We start from the raw sequence: 15831 nt of genomic DNA, 5'->3' as shown, positions 1-15831 counted from the left end.
AGAAGAACTATCTTCCGCACTCCGAATTCACTATTATTTATTTCTAACCCTAACCCCGGGTGAAGTGCGTGTTCAAAGTTTATAATTTTCAGGTTTCGCCTATTCACCCCCCTCTAGGCGACTTTCACCATGCTTCTATTTCTAGCCTTGAGAGTACAAACGTTGATTTGAATGCTAGAATAGAAAAGTTGAGTGTTGCAAGTTCATCTTTGGAGCATGTATCTATTTGCAATAGATGTAAGGATCTTGATATTGATGCTTGCAATGATCATGTCTCTATGATTTCAAAGTTGAATGATGATATCACTAAACTCCATGCTCAACTTAAAATTTGCAAAGATGAATGTGACAAGATAAAGTTTGATAGGGATGCCTACACCATTGGTAGACACCCCTTTTATTAAGGATGGACTTGGTTTCCATGGGTAGTCAAGGACATAAAGAGCCATAAGGCCCCCAACTTCATTAAGGAGAAGGGGAAGACGCCTATGGTAGTAGTTCACATTCTTCTCGTGATAGAAAGAACCATGCTTATTTATATGCTCATTCTAAGATTATTTCTCATAATACTCATAATATTCATCATAATGCTTGTTTTGATCGTGTTATGCCTGCTATGTGTCATGATGCAATTTATTGTTCACATGCCTTGATTGCTTCATCTAGTTCTTCACATATTTATGGTAGACCTAGGTGTCATACTTATGATGTTTCTCATGCACCTTATGGTACGAATGCATCTCATGGTCCCTCTATGCTATTTCGTACATTTGATGCTTCCTATGTATTATACTACAAGAATGATAGAGTTGTTCCTTCAAAATGTGGGACCTAAATTCAAGAAGGGTAAGACTTGCATTTGGGTTCCAAAATCTTATGTAACTAACTTGATAGGACCCAACACTAGTTGAGGACCTAAACCCTAAGCCTAAATTCCTTGTAGGTTTATGCATCTAGGGGCTCAAGCTAGATTATTGATAGCGGATGCACAAACCACATGACAGGGGAGAAGAAGATGTTCAATTTCTACGTCAAGAATAAGGATTCCCACGACACGATCATCTTTGGAGATGGGAACCAAGGCAAGGTAAAAGGGTTAGGTAAGATAGCGATTACTACCAAGCATTCTATTTCTAATGTCTTTTTGGTAGAATCACTTGGTTACAATTTGCTTTCTATTATCCAGTTATGTCACATGGGTTACAAATGTTGATGTAATTATATTTAGAAGAAGTGATGGTTCATTAGCTTTTAAAGGTGTATTAGATGACAAGCTTTATTTGGTTGATTTTACTAAAGATAACGTTGATCTAGATGCATGTTTACTAGCTAAGACCAACATGAGCTGGCTATGGAATCGTTGTATAGCACATGTTGGAATGAAGAACCTTCATAAGCTTCTAAAGGGAGAACATGTGTTAGGACTAACCGATGTCTGTTTTGAGAACGACAGACCTTGTGCAGTAAGTCAGGCTGGAAAGCGGGTGGGAACAAGTCATCCAAGCAAGAACATAATGATGATGTCAAGACTACTAGAGTTGCTACACATGGATCTCTTCGGACATGTTGCTTATCTTAGCATCGAGGAAAGTAAGTATGGTCTCGTTATAGTTGATGACTATTCCCACTTCACTTGTGTATTCCTTTTGCAGGATAAATTTGAAACCCAAGGAACCATCAAGCACTTAAGGTGGGCTCAAAATGAGTTCGAATTAAAGGTGAAGAAGATAAGAAGCGACAACGGTTCTGAGTTCAAGAACCTACAAGTGGAGGAATACCTTGAGGAAGAAGGCATCAAGCACGAGTTATCCACCCCTACACTCCACAACAAAATGGTGTGGTGGAGAGGAAGAACAGGACACTCATCGACACGGCGAGAACAATGCTTGGAGAATACAAGACGTCAACGGTTTTGGTTAGAAGCCATGAATCTATCTTCATAAACCGACTCTATCTTCATTGCCTCCTCAAGAAGACGACATACAAGCTTTGAACTTGCAACAAACCCAATGTCTCTTATTTTCGTGTATTTGGGAGCAAATGCTACATTATGGTTAAGAGAGGTAGGCATTCAGAATTTGCTCCCAAAGTTGTTGAAGGGTTTTTGCTTGATTATGATTCAAATAAAAAAGCATATAGGATCTTCAACAAATCTTCTGGACTTGTTGAAGTCACTAGTGATGTTGTATTTGATGAGAATAATGGTTCTCCAAGAGAGCAAGTTGATCTTCATGATGTAGATGAGAATGAGGTTCCAACGGTTGCATAAAAACAATGGCAACAGAAGATGTGCGACCATAGGAACAACAAGAACAAGATCAACCTTCTTCCTCAACCATGGCGCAACCCCCAACTCAAAATGAAGAATAGGTACTTCAAGATGTAAGCATGGACCAAGGGGGAGCACATGGACAAGAAGTCAAGGAGGAAGAAGATGTACCATAAGCACATGTAGCTCCAATCCTCGCCACCATACAAAGTGACCATCCGGTGGACCAAATCCTAGGTGATATCAGCAAGGGAGTTACAACCCGATCTTATATTGCTAATTTTTGTGAGTACCCCTCCTTTTTCTCTTCTATTGAGCCTTTCAAGGTAGAAGAAGCATTGTAGGATCCGAATTGGATGATGGCCATGCAGGAAGAGCTCAACAACTTTAAGAGAAATGAAGTCTGTAGCCTCGTGCCACGTCCAAAGCAAAACGTTGTAGGATCCAAGTGGTTGTTCCGCAACAAGCAAGATGAGTACGGGGTGGTGACAAGAAACAAGGCTCGACCTATGGCAAAAGGTTATGCCCAAGTTGTAGGTTTGGATTTTAAGGAGATTTTTGCTCCTATAGCTAGGCTAGAGTCAATTCGTATATTATTAGCCTGCTCACCACTCTTTTAAGCTCTTTCAAATGGACGTGAAGAGCGCCTTCCTCAATAGACCAATCCAGGAAGAGGTGTACATGAAACAACCCCTGGCTTCGAGGACGACGGGTATCTCGACCATGTCTACGAGCTCTCTAAAGCACTCTATGGGCTTAAGCAAGCACCAAGAGCATATTATGATTGCATTAGAGATTATCTTATTTCAAATGCTTTCAAGGTCGAGAAAGTTGATCCTACTCTTTCACTAAGACTTGTAATGGTTATTTTTTTATATGACAAATATATGTCGATGACATAATATTTGGTTCTACTAATCAAAAGCCCTGTGAGGAGTTTAGCAGGGTAATGATGCAAAAGTTTGAGATGTCGATGTTGGGCGAGCTAACCTACTTCCTAGGCTTTCAAGTAAAACAACTCAAAGAAGACATCTTCATCTTCCAAACAAAGTATACACAAGACATCCTCAAGAAGTTTGGGATGAAGGACGCAAAGCCCATCAAGACACCGATGGGAACGAACAGACATTTGGACCTCGACGCTGGAGGTAAGTCTATAGATCAAAAGGTATATCGGTCTATTATAGGATCCTTGCTTTATTTATGTAGAAGTAGACAGAACATTATGCTTTATGTTTGTACGTGTGCTAGATTTCAATCTGACCCCAAGGAATGTCACCTTGTGGCTGTGAAGCGAATTCTAAGATATTTGGTTCATATGCCTCACTTTGGGCTCTAGTATCCTAAGGGGTCTACCTTTGACCTAATTGGGTACTCGGACTCCGATTATGCCGGGTGCAAGATAGATAGGAAGAGCGCATCAGGGACATCAGTTTTTAGGGAGGTCCCTGGTGTCTTGGAGCTCAAAGAAACAAAATTATGTTGCCCTATCCACCGCCAAAGCCGAGTATATTGTCATAGGCTAGTGTTGCGTGTAATTACTTTAGATGAGGCAAACTTTGTGGGACTTTAGCTACAATCTAAGCAAAATCTCACTCCTATGTGACAATATGAGGGTGTGATCTGCTTGGTGGATAATCTATTGAACACAGCCGCACAAAGCATATAGACATCTAGCATCACTTCCTGAGAGACCACCAGCAAATGGGAGATAACGATATTTGTCATGTTAGCACCGATCACCAACTAGCTGATATCTTCATCAAGCCTTTAGATGAAAGGAGGTTTTGTGAGTTGCGTAGTGAGCTAAATATTTTAGATTCATGGAACTTGGATTGATTTGTAGCATACAATGTTTATTTATGCCTTAGATCATGTTCCTTAAGCTTTATGGTGTATTATTGTTTATTTTGGTGCTCAAGTTGTAGCAAATCCTCCCTGGACCTCACAAGTCCCTCATGTAATGATTCACACCTTTAGGGATAATTTGGTGACTAGGGAAATGGAGGGTCTCCATGGGGTAGCAATTCCCTTGCTATTCAAAATTGAATATGAAGGGGATTCCTCCCCGTGGATCCTCTCCATTTCCCTAGTCACCAAACCAGCCCTTTGGGCTGTTTGGGAACTCCATTTTTCCAAGGGATTTCTATTTTTCCAAGGTAAAATGAACTAAATTCCCTTGGGAAAATGGAAATCCCTTAGAAAAATGGAGTTCCCAAAATAGCCCTTAAGGATTTACTACCACTTGACCCTTGTGAATTTGAACAAAGGAAGAAGCTTCCACTGCTAAATGAGTATCATTATACTTTGCTTCAAATTTCATTTGATTTTTCATTTCCTCTTGGTTTTAATTCAATTCTTTGGTGAGGTAATGAGGTTAGGCCACTAGTTTTTCCATTTTGGTGCTTAATGCCAAAGGGGGAGAAAATTAAGGCCAAAACAACAGGATCAATCATCACTTAGAGTTTCAATTTTTTTGAGCTTTTAACTTGTTTTTTTATCAAAACCCTCTTGATAGAAAAGAGGTGCCCCTTATTGCAAAAACTGCTCTCTTGTGTGGGAATACTTATCTTATGAAAGAAAGGAGGGTTTTGGGAGTTCGATCAAAACAAGTGTTTTAAAGTGATTTGTTTTGCAGAATCAAGAATTTTAAACTTAGAATTTAGAAAAATAAGTTTGACTGCAAAATTCAAAACAAGTGGTGACTAGATGATCCAAATATGCCAAATCCCATGTTTATTCAATTGGTTTTAGTTTGGACTTCAATTTGCAAGTATTGGCTCATATTTGGTTAAGTTAGTGATTTTGAGTTGCTTTAGGTGTGTTGGCATAAATCACCAAAAAGGAGATTGAAAGGGTAATGTGCTATATGGCCATTTCTACCTATTTTGGTGATTAAGTACCCAACACACCACATTGTACTAACTACTCTGATATGAGCATGAGCACATGTTCTAGCAAAAGCAAATTGAAGACAACTAGTCCATATGAGTTGAATTGAAGGGCCAAAAGTGCAACTTTGGACAAACCAACATAAACACAAGGTCTAAGTGTTTGGATAAGTTGCGTACCCCTTATATTATGTTTCTTGCACCTTGGTTTGGCTTCTCACTCTTTGGTGCAAGAAAAGTGACTTTTGGACTTAGTTTTGAACATATTGCAAACCCTGGTGAAATGGAAGAGAAAAGGTATGTTTCCCACACTTAGTCAACTGAATTATGTGCTAAATATCTTTGTCTAAGTCGTAGGGAAACTACCAAAGGAAGCCAAAATAAGTTGGAGAAGTTTGGCTCAAAAGAGCCAAACTTGGGCAAGTTTGGAGCTCACCGCACTGTCCAGTGGTGCATTGGACTTTCCGGTGCCACATACGGACGAACTTGTTGGTCTCTGGAATTTTAATTATAAAACTCACCAGACAATGGATAGTTCACTGTCCAGTGCACCTAACACTATCTCCAACGCCTTCCTCCCCGTGCTCCAACGGCTAGCTGACGTGGTCATTGTCCGGTGGCGCACCAGACTGTCCGGTGTTATGTCAGAAAAGGAAGGCAGTCGATCAAAATGGTCTATCAATCGTTACACCGGGTTGTCTAGTTGCGCACGTGATTGTCTAGTGTACCCACAGACAGGGAAGTTTTCCAGCTTCCTCGTGGAGAAGCCAACGGCTCCTAGGCCCCTTGGCTCTATAAAAGGGACCCCTAGGAGCCTTCTACCAGCACCTAAGCATCTCAAGAGCACACCAACACTCCGACACTGCGATCTTGTGTGATCTTGTACTCGCGCTCTTATCTTTGCTTCTTGTGCGTGTGTTGTTGTGTTGTGCTTTTGTGTGTGTATTATTTCTCTCTCCTTACTCTAAGTTTTGATTGTGGTCACTTTATAAGGCTCTAAGAGACTCTAAATTTTTGGAGATTCCTCACAAATAGGATGTTGATATAAGGAAGAATTGTGGTGCTCAAGCTTGATCTTTGCATCACTTGAGAGGGGTTGAGTGCAACCCTCGTCCATTGGGATGACACAACATGGAGTAGTTAAGCATATTACGCTTGATTGAACCACAAGCTAAAAACCTATGTGTCCCTTGTTCCATTTACATTATTGTGGTTTTTCTATCTTCCAAGTTCTCTATTCTCACGTGTGATATTGATCTAAGTCTCAATCACATCTTGGTAGAGCAATCAAGTGAAAGGAACTTTTCTCTCTTCTTCTCATCTGAACTTGGTCTTCATTTATTCTAACTCAATTATTAGACCAAGTGTGTCTTGTCTTAAGCTATTTTTGCAGGACCTATTCACCCTCCTCTAGGTGCTTTAAGGGGGCACCGAGTATCTCGTCGCCTTTATAAGCTCGGGCGAGTGTCACTCGTAGCCATCCCATAGCCTCGATTTATTACTTACCACTCAGATGGGTTCTGTTGGCGGGTCGGTCGGTGGAAGGGGTCATGCCACGCAGAACTAGGGTCGGGGTAAGGCTTCTTCTTTGAGCCCTTTTCTTCCTCTCTCCTTCATGGGTCCTTCTAACGCTTTCCTTTTCATTGTAGGGCGGCCTCCATTGCCCTTGGACGTGAGGTGTCTCCTTCTATTGGGTCATCCTAGTCGGGCCCGTGGGACCCTCTCCCTCTTCCTTAGGAGTCTTGGGAGGACCTTGCAGCTTTTCGTGCGACGCTGGATGCGACAGATGCTGAGGCAGGACTGCTCTGGGACAAGCTTGATGAATTTGATGGTCGCATAGCTGGTAGGGTTGATGTACTGTCACCCCCTCATTTCTTATTGGTCTTTAATTCCCTTCTCATCTTGTTTTCTTTGCTATTAAGTTCTAGAAGTCAAACTGGAGAAGCTACATCATCGAGCGAAATAGGTTGCAGAATACGTCAGAGCCCGTGGCTCTTCATTGGTGGAACCTTTGGACAATATTTTGTGTCGTGTCCGAGATATTGTCGACTTTGGCGTACATCGAGGGGTGGCCGCAGCGTTGCTTGTTAGGGGAGCTTTGGTCCACTGTGGTCTCTATTATGTCGTTGGCCCTCCTTTGTCTCTCCGGGATGATGGATTGGAGGACATCCTAGAGGGCTATGATGAGGCGACCAGTTATGTTGTAGACAAGTTGTCTACAGATGACGTCATCTATAAGGCCTAGTGACTCTATGATGTATCACATCTCGACGTTTCTCGTGAGGGAATATAATAATACTTTTCATTTTCAAACGTTCATGATGTCCTCTTACCTCCCGCGACCCTGTTGTGGGCCCCGAGGTCCATATGTCGATCCATTTCCCTTCACTAGGGCTTATAGGACCATTCTCATTAGTTTCATAGGGCGTCATCTTTTTTAAAGACACAAGTTCCTGGCTCACCCATTCTTTCAGGCAAACACCGTGAGCTTTTATGCTCCATGGGCTTCCTTGGTGACCCCGTCCCTCGATCGATCGTTTGCTATCATGGATCGGGGTGGTTTTTAAAGGGGCAGCCCTTCGAGGCGATGGTACGAGCATTCTTATTTTTTTGTAAGACCTTATCCCTATTATCATTTCGATCTTCCTCGATCTTTCTCAGAATGGCAGTTGGCCCTTTCAAGGTGCGAGGAGACCGTGTCCCTCAGTCTAGGCCACCCAGTCCTCTGACCCCTACGGGACCATCGACAAAAGATCTTGAGAGGGATCTAGGCGTAGCTCGTGCCACCGTGGGGGCAACTAACGCTAAGGTCCGGCACTCCAGGCACGCTTGGTGGTTCTTAGTGACTCATGGACCTAGAAGCTCTGGTGACCTGGGTTCTTATATCCAACCCTTTGAGTTAATGAGTTTTCTGCATTTCTAGAGTTAGAACTCAAGGTCCTAAGCCTTCACCTATGCACTAATTAGGCAACAGGATTCCTTCGTGCCTGAGGCAGGAATTGCGACATATGCCTCCTTGATATCCCTGACCATGTCCGCGAGGCTATGGAGTTTGGGGTTCATCGGAGCGCGGTAGTGGCTTTGGCTATTGCGCAACTACATTCTAGTGGCAATCTTCGTAGTGTCATTGGCTTGCCGGAAGGTTTGATGGAGGAGGATCTAGACCGTTTGACGGATGACCTTGATGCTACCATGCATGCTCTACTTGGGGAGGTGTCTGCGGAGGAGATAATCCATGGTCTGTCGTAACCATATTTATGGTTTCTCTGGTTTGGACATCCTATTATCGTTGTCTGTTGATGTGTGTGGGTTTTAGATCCCCTAGATACGGATGGCAACGGGTTGGATTCGGATCGGATATTGCAAATATCCACCCACAACCATATACACGGTTGTAACCAATATCCTCCCGCGACCATACCCACAGGTAGAAATTTATATATATGCCTGTGCCCATCGAATTTTGGATATCTGTCGAATATGACGTGCACAACTTTTTTCAACAATTCAATAGCATAAAAATCAAATTTGTTTCCAATTCACCATTATACATAATTAAAAAATAATAAAAGAATTATTATAGGCCTACAAGTTGTGTCCAGTGGCACTAAAGCTTGAAAGGGGCCAGCCACCAGCGGTGCTACGACCTATGGGACTTGGAAGGGAGCATAGGGCACATCGCAAGAAGCCAACAAAGGCTAGAAGGGGCGGCCAATAGTGGGGAATTGGGAGCATTAGGAGTGAGGTTCATCGTCGAGACGGCGGTGATCGAGGACTTCTTCTGAGGGTCCCATGACTTGAGGTCCCATGGCTGGGTGGGCTTGTCCTAATATTCTTATACTCCCCCTGTTTAAATAATAGTAGTTTTGGCCTTGTACTCATGGTCTAACAAAACTAGTCGTTTATGTTTCCTAGGTAAGTTTTGGTCAAATTGACCCCTAATTAATACATCCGGAATTCTAAACTACCCACATCCCGAGGCTGCATTTACTCTGGCTCGCACGTAGTACTACTACTCCAGAATTCACAACCATAAAAAATGTCGGGCATGTTTTGTTGCATGCCTAGGGTGTCAAAAATTGACATGTATTTTCTGTCACACTTACCTAAGGTTAGACGCTCAAATTTTGTGCCACACCTTAGGCATGCCTAAAAGAACCTTACAACACTTTATGAGTCATTGACGAGCGAGCCCTACATAGAAGGAGAAAAATCTTGCCACAACTATGGCTACAAACCAAACACACGTCTAATTCAGTCAAACCTGCCCAACTTTAACCGTGGAAAACTATGGTAAATGAGGCAGCGAACCAAACTTGCCCGAAAAAGGAGGCCATATCCCACAAGAATGAAAAGATGGAAACCTAACTCTAGGCATGGCAAACTACGACGAGTGAGGCAAAACATGCCTAAAAATAGGAGGCCACACAAGAATGAAAAGATGAAAAAAAATATGCAGCGTCCATGTAAAAAATAGGAGGCCACAAGAATCGAACTTGAAAAGATGAAAAAAATATACAGAGTCCATGTAAAAAATAGAAAGCCACAAGAATCAAACTTGGGTGGGCATGATAGAGAGCAATGTTGTTGACCAGCTGCAATCATAGAGACAATTCAATAACAATGACAACCAAGCATATATATATATATATAATATGGGTATAATTAATTGGAAATATGACTTTTAATTAATCACTCCTGGTATACACGGATTCATGTCCAAAACGATTGTGTTTCAATGCCGGCGGCAGTATGAATTATCTCCAGCATGGAGCTATAGGATGGGCAACGCAACCCCCGCATGACTAGGGATGGCAACGGGAAATTCTCTATCGGGTTTAGCTCTCTATTCTTATCCCTGCGACAAAATAAAGTTTCCCACGAGGATGGTCACGAAAGCTTACTGGGTATTTCTTCCTCATCCCTATTTTCCGCCCCCGCTTAAATTATAATTAGGACATACTTTTTTGTTATTGATGCAAAGCATTGTCACTTCATATTGTCAGATGTAAGATAATCATTATGTTTACATCAAAATGAGCACATTTATAATGAATGATCTCTTGACAAGATAATTATTTATTTTTATTATTAACTATTATATAAAAACATCATTATATGTAAGTTTAACGGGTCCCCGCAAGAAACAGGGTTAGAAATGCTTCCTTATTCTCGTCCTCATTTAATTGTCGGTGGAGAATTTTTTTCTTTATTTACATTCTCGTGGGTGGGGAGAAAAACTTTCTCATCGATATTATCTAATGGAGGAATTTACCGTGGAGAATCGGAGATCGAGATAGGGGCTATTCACGACTCCTTGCAGGAACTCATCACGTTCTGTGCTCTGCTACCTCCAGCAATCCTGATGCCGCGGCACCTACGTATTTTGTCCCCTTTTTTACTAGGGTAATGAGGACGAATTACCAATCAATTACTTTTTTAGCAGATTTAGCAAGCTATTCTTCATGCCTACATGTGGCGAGCCCGTTCAGGCCCTGTTCGGTTAGGGATGGATTGAGGGGATTGGAGGGGATTCAATCCCCTTCTATATAAATTTGTATAGAAGGGGATTGAATCCCCTCTAATCCCCTTAAACCCCTTCAAACCGAACAAGTCCTCAGTTGTCGGGTCTGTTTGGTTTACTACCTAACTTACCACATTTTATCTAACTTTTCTGCCTGAGTTAGTTCTTCAATTTGGACGACTAACTTTAGTCGAAGTATGACACAGTTAGCCGTGAACCAAACATGCCCGTCATCTTCAAACGCATCGGATTGCGTCTGCACTGCAACTGAAAAATTCTGGATGCGCCCTGCATCAAATGGACGTCTCGAGAACAAGTCACAAGAGAAGGAACATGCTACGGTCAGCAGCCGGCAGGTGTCACCGTAGCAAAGATAATGTGAGGGAAACGAACACAGAATTATGTTCAAAAAATGTCCACACGAATGCTGGCGAGCAGAGCCGATTCAACAAAGCGAATGCAGGAAAAAGAACAGAAATCAATGCTGATCAGTGATCACTAAAGCCAGTATCTCCCTACCAGATCGTCTGAAGCGCGAAAGATGAGAGAACGCAGCGGCTGCTGACAAGTGACGACGACTACTGCCACGAGAAGGGCATCGACGACGAGGTGCCGCCGTCCGAGGAGCCCTCGCCGCCGCCGCTGCCGCCGCCGACGTGGAACATCCCGCCGTAGTTCATGCTCACCTCGCTGTCGTTGGGGCCCAGCACGGCGTTCAGCTGCTGCTCGCCCTCCACCGCGGCGGGGCAGGAGGGGACGAAGGAGCCGCCCGTGGAAGCCTGGGGGCGCGGGAACCACGACGCGCTGCCGAACTGCAGGCCCGGGACCACGGGCTGCTGGGCCATGGGGACGTGTTCAGTCGGGCGGACCATCCTGCTGACGTCGATGCCGGAGGAGTTGGCCGGCGCTGACAGAAGAGAGAGAGCACAGTCCGAGTCGAGCACGCGAGCCAGCCCCTGATCGGAGAACATCTTACTGCCGCCGGCGCCGCTGCTCTCGGATGGTGCTCCCGTCCTGAGGAGCGGCTGGCACGCTGGAGCCGCCGCCGGCGGCTCCAGCACCACGCCGGTGGCGAAGCTTATCTCGCCCTCCTGCAGGAAAGGGAAGCGCCGGCCTTCCTTGGCGTAGGCAGGCGTGGCGGCTCCCAGAGCCACGAAATGCTGCTGCCTGCTGCTGCTGCTGGAGCCCAGAGGGATTTGGTGAGTGATGTGATATGGACTCTCCTCGGTTTTCATCACCCCCGGCGGCCAGCTCGCCTCCAGTCTTGGATGCGCAAATGGTGAGAATCGCGTGCCTGATCAATTGGGAAGAAATGTCGATCAGGTGACATAACTGATAAATTGATTCTGTGCGCCGTTTCATACAATGTGAATCAGAATTTTTATTGCAGTTCTATATGCCAATCTGCTGGCAATTGTGTTGGAAGTTTGAGACTCATATACATGCCAATCTACAAGTGGTGAAGCATACAAGTAGTTTGTACTAGAACACATCTGAAAGGCAAAGAAACATACAGTATACTAATCTTTTTTAACTTAAAGGCATTAGCAAGACCTTGCACTAAATATGAGGACACAATTGACAGAAACAGAAGAGGTTCATAATAACTTGATGCGTCAACAATGTAATCTTCGTCTTGTCGCAACTAATGTATGCAGGGATGCTAGAGTAGCATCTTATCTTATGAACCGAATTCTAGTTCTGAAACATGCTGAAATGCTACGCAAGCTCTACAAGTTTAACAGAGCAGTCTTTTACTTCTCATGGTTTATGTGTGCACAGATCTGTTCTGACGTTTTACCTTTTCTTTGTCCAGCACCAGCAAGATGGAAACAATGTAGATGTATTCGAACCAAGTACAGACTTGGGGAGAAAAAAAACCAAAGCAAAATTGGTGAGTACGAAAATGACCTTGCTGGCTTGCGATAAAGCTAGCAGAAGCCATGGTGTCTGGCTGTGGCTTCCTGCGGCGGCGATTGTGCCCGTCCAGACGCTTTCTGCAGCTGCGCTTGTCGGCGTCGAACTCCGCAAGTAGATGGAACCTACATAAACAAAAAACAAAAAAAAAACTCTTGATCAGACAACTGAATTCGAGTACGGGCAAACGAGAAAGTTGCAGTGTAATATGCTGACCAATGAATGATGGCATAATCGATTAGGACCACAGGATTCTTTGAATTAGGATAATTCTAAACAAGTATAAGATACTCAGTTTTTTTTAGAAGAATAGATGGTCCTAGGTAGTAGGGTGGGCACATGATCCAACGGTATGCTAAGATGGTCCTCACTGAAGAAACAGCAACGTAATTATTGTCAGAATAGTTAATGTACTGTGGCGCACATACATGCTTGTTATAGTTAATACACATCACACCAGGGACCAATGTTCCTTGTCCATGCTTATTAGAGACAGGAAAATACTATAAGACCTGTCAAGCCTGGACCACACAGACGGTAAACAGAAAGCTGAGAATCTGTTGGCTCACTGGCTGACAACTTACTATTAACCTACAAAGTCTGCAATTTAAAGCAGAAGACAAAGTGATCAATGATTGAGAATTGTCCCCACCGAGCAAGATGTTCCGGCGTAAACAGAAACAGGACATGTCACCAGAGCATCGCATTAGGATCGCTTGCCACAGCGTCGATCGCTCCAGGAACGATCTGAACCTACGCTGTTTAGGTTTAGGTCCACCACAGGAGAGCGGGACCTGTCTCTGCTGTCCATATGAGCAAGACAAAACTGGGCGCCAACACAGCGCTGTACTGCCGTAAACTTCACCAGACGAAATTTATATGGTTTAGTCCAACTAAAGTTTAGCCTATATCCTGTTTAATTTTATAGACTAAGGAAGTATTTAAAACACACTAAATCAATTATAAGATGACTAAAATACACTTTAGCATTCTCCCGTCATTAGTGTAACTGAAATAAATGGGAGATAAAAGGTGAAATTTATATGGTTTAGTCTCTTTTAGTCACTCCTCGAGATACTAAAGACTAAAACAGTTTAGTACTGTAATTTACAAACTAAAGGAGATTAAAATGGAGCGGTTTTTCCAACCAAACCGGGCCTAATAACATCTCAAACCAAGCGATACTTTAAAAAAAGACTGCTAGCATTTAATGGCTACTTCCCTGAGACGGAAAAAGAAATGGATGGGTCGTCGTTCAGGGATAGTAAAAATGAAAAGGAGGCATTTAGAGCAAACTGCATGCGGGAATGCCTGTGGTGGTCTATGGAAGCTGCATAGGGTTGTTCAGAAATGTTGCGCTAAAGCATCCTATACGGCCCAGGTGGCGCTAAAGCACCCTATAATTAGCACAAAAAAATCCCATTTTGCGAGACAATTTTATAAGAAAAATGCCTTTATGTGTGTACAGGGCTACTGTAGGCTACACTACTGCATCTAGAATTCTAGATCCACGATGCAATTTTCCTAAACCTCTTTCAGTTGGTGTACTCCTCCGAACATTCTGCAGAGATACTATAGCAGTACGCCGCCTTTACCTTTTCATACTACTACAGAATACATTCTGCAGAGATACTGTAGCAGTACAGCTCACAACGCGGCACCTAAACATCAAATGATTGATGGTAGCCAAAGCTGGGAGTACACCCCTGTCTCGCTCAACGCGGCACGCCAAACCGTGGCGGCGCTTCATCTGCGGCGGTGGCGAACTGTCGCCGGGAAGCAAGCAGCGCCGACTAGAGGAGGAGCCAATGGCAGAGTACCGGGGGGGGGGGGGGGGGGGGGCATCCCGTCCCGTCGCCGCCAAAGGGCGTGAAAGCAAGAAACCGCTCGGAAAAGCAAGCGCAGGAGCTCACGTGTCCGTGGCAGCGGGCTGAATCTTGAGCAGACGATTGGGGAGCAGCAGATGTTAATTCGCATCAGGGCGTCAGAGAAAGTGAAGGAAACGAACGCTAGGCCTGCCTGAGAGCAGTGTGCAGCAGCAGCAGCGAGCGCAGGAGGAGGCCGGGAGAAAGGAAAAAGGCGTGCCAATAATTCAGGTACCGTAGCTACAGGAGGAAACGAACGAACGAGATGAAGGTTTTTCATCTCTTTGGTTTTCAGGAAAAAGAGAGAGAGAAAAAAGATAACGAAAAAAAAAAAGGCAAGCCGGAAAAGGTAAAGTTGTGCATCCTTGAAACGAGACAGGGACGAGCTACACTACACTACACCAGCCCCCCATGGGAAAAGAAGGCGGGGATACTACCTGCTGCACTGCTGGCAGAAGCGCATCTCGCGGCCGGCGACGACGACGACGGGGGTCTTGGAGTGCGCCTCGCACACCTTGTGCCGCCGGTGGTAGTCGCGGCACTTGCCCAGGTCCGCCCTGCACCCGTCCACCGCGCACGACGGGCACTGCTGCTGCTGCTGCTGCCCGCCGGGCCCGGCGGGGCGCGGCCGCTTCGCCGCCCCCGCCGCGGCCTCCCTCTCCCTGCGGGCCGCGCCGGGCTCGCACTCGCCCATCCCGCCCAGCTTCAGGTCCACGGAGCACTCGGCGGGTGCCCCTGCTGCCCCGGGCGCCGGCGGGCGGCTCTCCGTCCCCGTGCCCGCCGCGGCAGCATTGGCGGCGTGGCCCCCCGACGACGGCGCCGCGGCCGCGTGGTCCCGCTCCAGCTCCGCGAGGTCCCACGCGCCCGCCGCGTTGAGATCCCAATCCATGCCCGACGTACGCCGCGCGCGCCGACGTTGCAACCGCTAGTCCTAGCCCTTGCACGCGCGCGCCCGCTGCAGCTTCCGCTCCTTCCCTCTCATTCCGCGGGCGTTTATCTATCGACAGACACTACAGGCGACGAGGAGGTGGCACAGCAACAGTGAAGTGAGAGCTGCAGCTGCGGCGGCGGCTGGATCGATGGACACGAGAGGTGTGAGGTGCGATGCAGCTGCTGCCTGCTGCTTCGGAGGAGGAGGAATGGAAGGTGCGGGCGGTGTATAGATAGATAGCAAGGCAGCAGCAGCCAACAAAGATTTGCAGCAACAGAAACGATGCCCGAGTGGCCCGGAACTGGGGGTGGAGTGGAGTGGGAGCAGTCAGTACTTTGCAGACACAGACAGCTGCGACTGTAGCAATGGTGGGAGGGAGGGAGAGAGGAGCGTGTGCATGAAAAGAGAGAGAGAGAGCAGCGGCGATATTACTT

The 15831-nt window shown here is 45.3% G+C and overlaps 1 protein-coding gene across 1 annotated transcript; it reads right to left on the bottom strand.

The window, feature by feature from the left end:
* Positions 1 to 11063: 11063 nt before the first annotated feature.
* tga1 (teosinte glume architecture1) lies at positions 11064 to 15597 on the bottom strand. The gene is made up of 3 exons (NM_001362259.1): positions 14904 to 15597; positions 12596 to 12726; positions 11064 to 11978 (listed from the first exon to the last, which is right to left on the bottom strand). The coding sequence occupies exons 1-3, from the start codon at positions 15353 to 15355 to the stop codon at positions 11263 to 11265; spliced, it is 1299 nt and encodes a 432-aa protein (NP_001349188.1). The 5' UTR covers positions 15356 to 15597; the 3' UTR covers positions 11064 to 11262.
* Positions 15598 to 15831: the final 234 nt, after the last annotated feature.

Source organism: Zea mays, chromosome 4 (genome assembly GCF_902167145.1).
Source record: "Zea mays cultivar B73 chromosome 4, Zm-B73-REFERENCE-NAM-5.0, whole genome shotgun sequence".
NCBI classification, from domain to species: domain Eukaryota; kingdom Viridiplantae; phylum Streptophyta; class Magnoliopsida; order Poales; family Poaceae; genus Zea; species Zea mays.
Note: the sequence above shows the minus strand (reverse complement) of the source record. Positions and strands in the feature narration are given on the sequence as shown.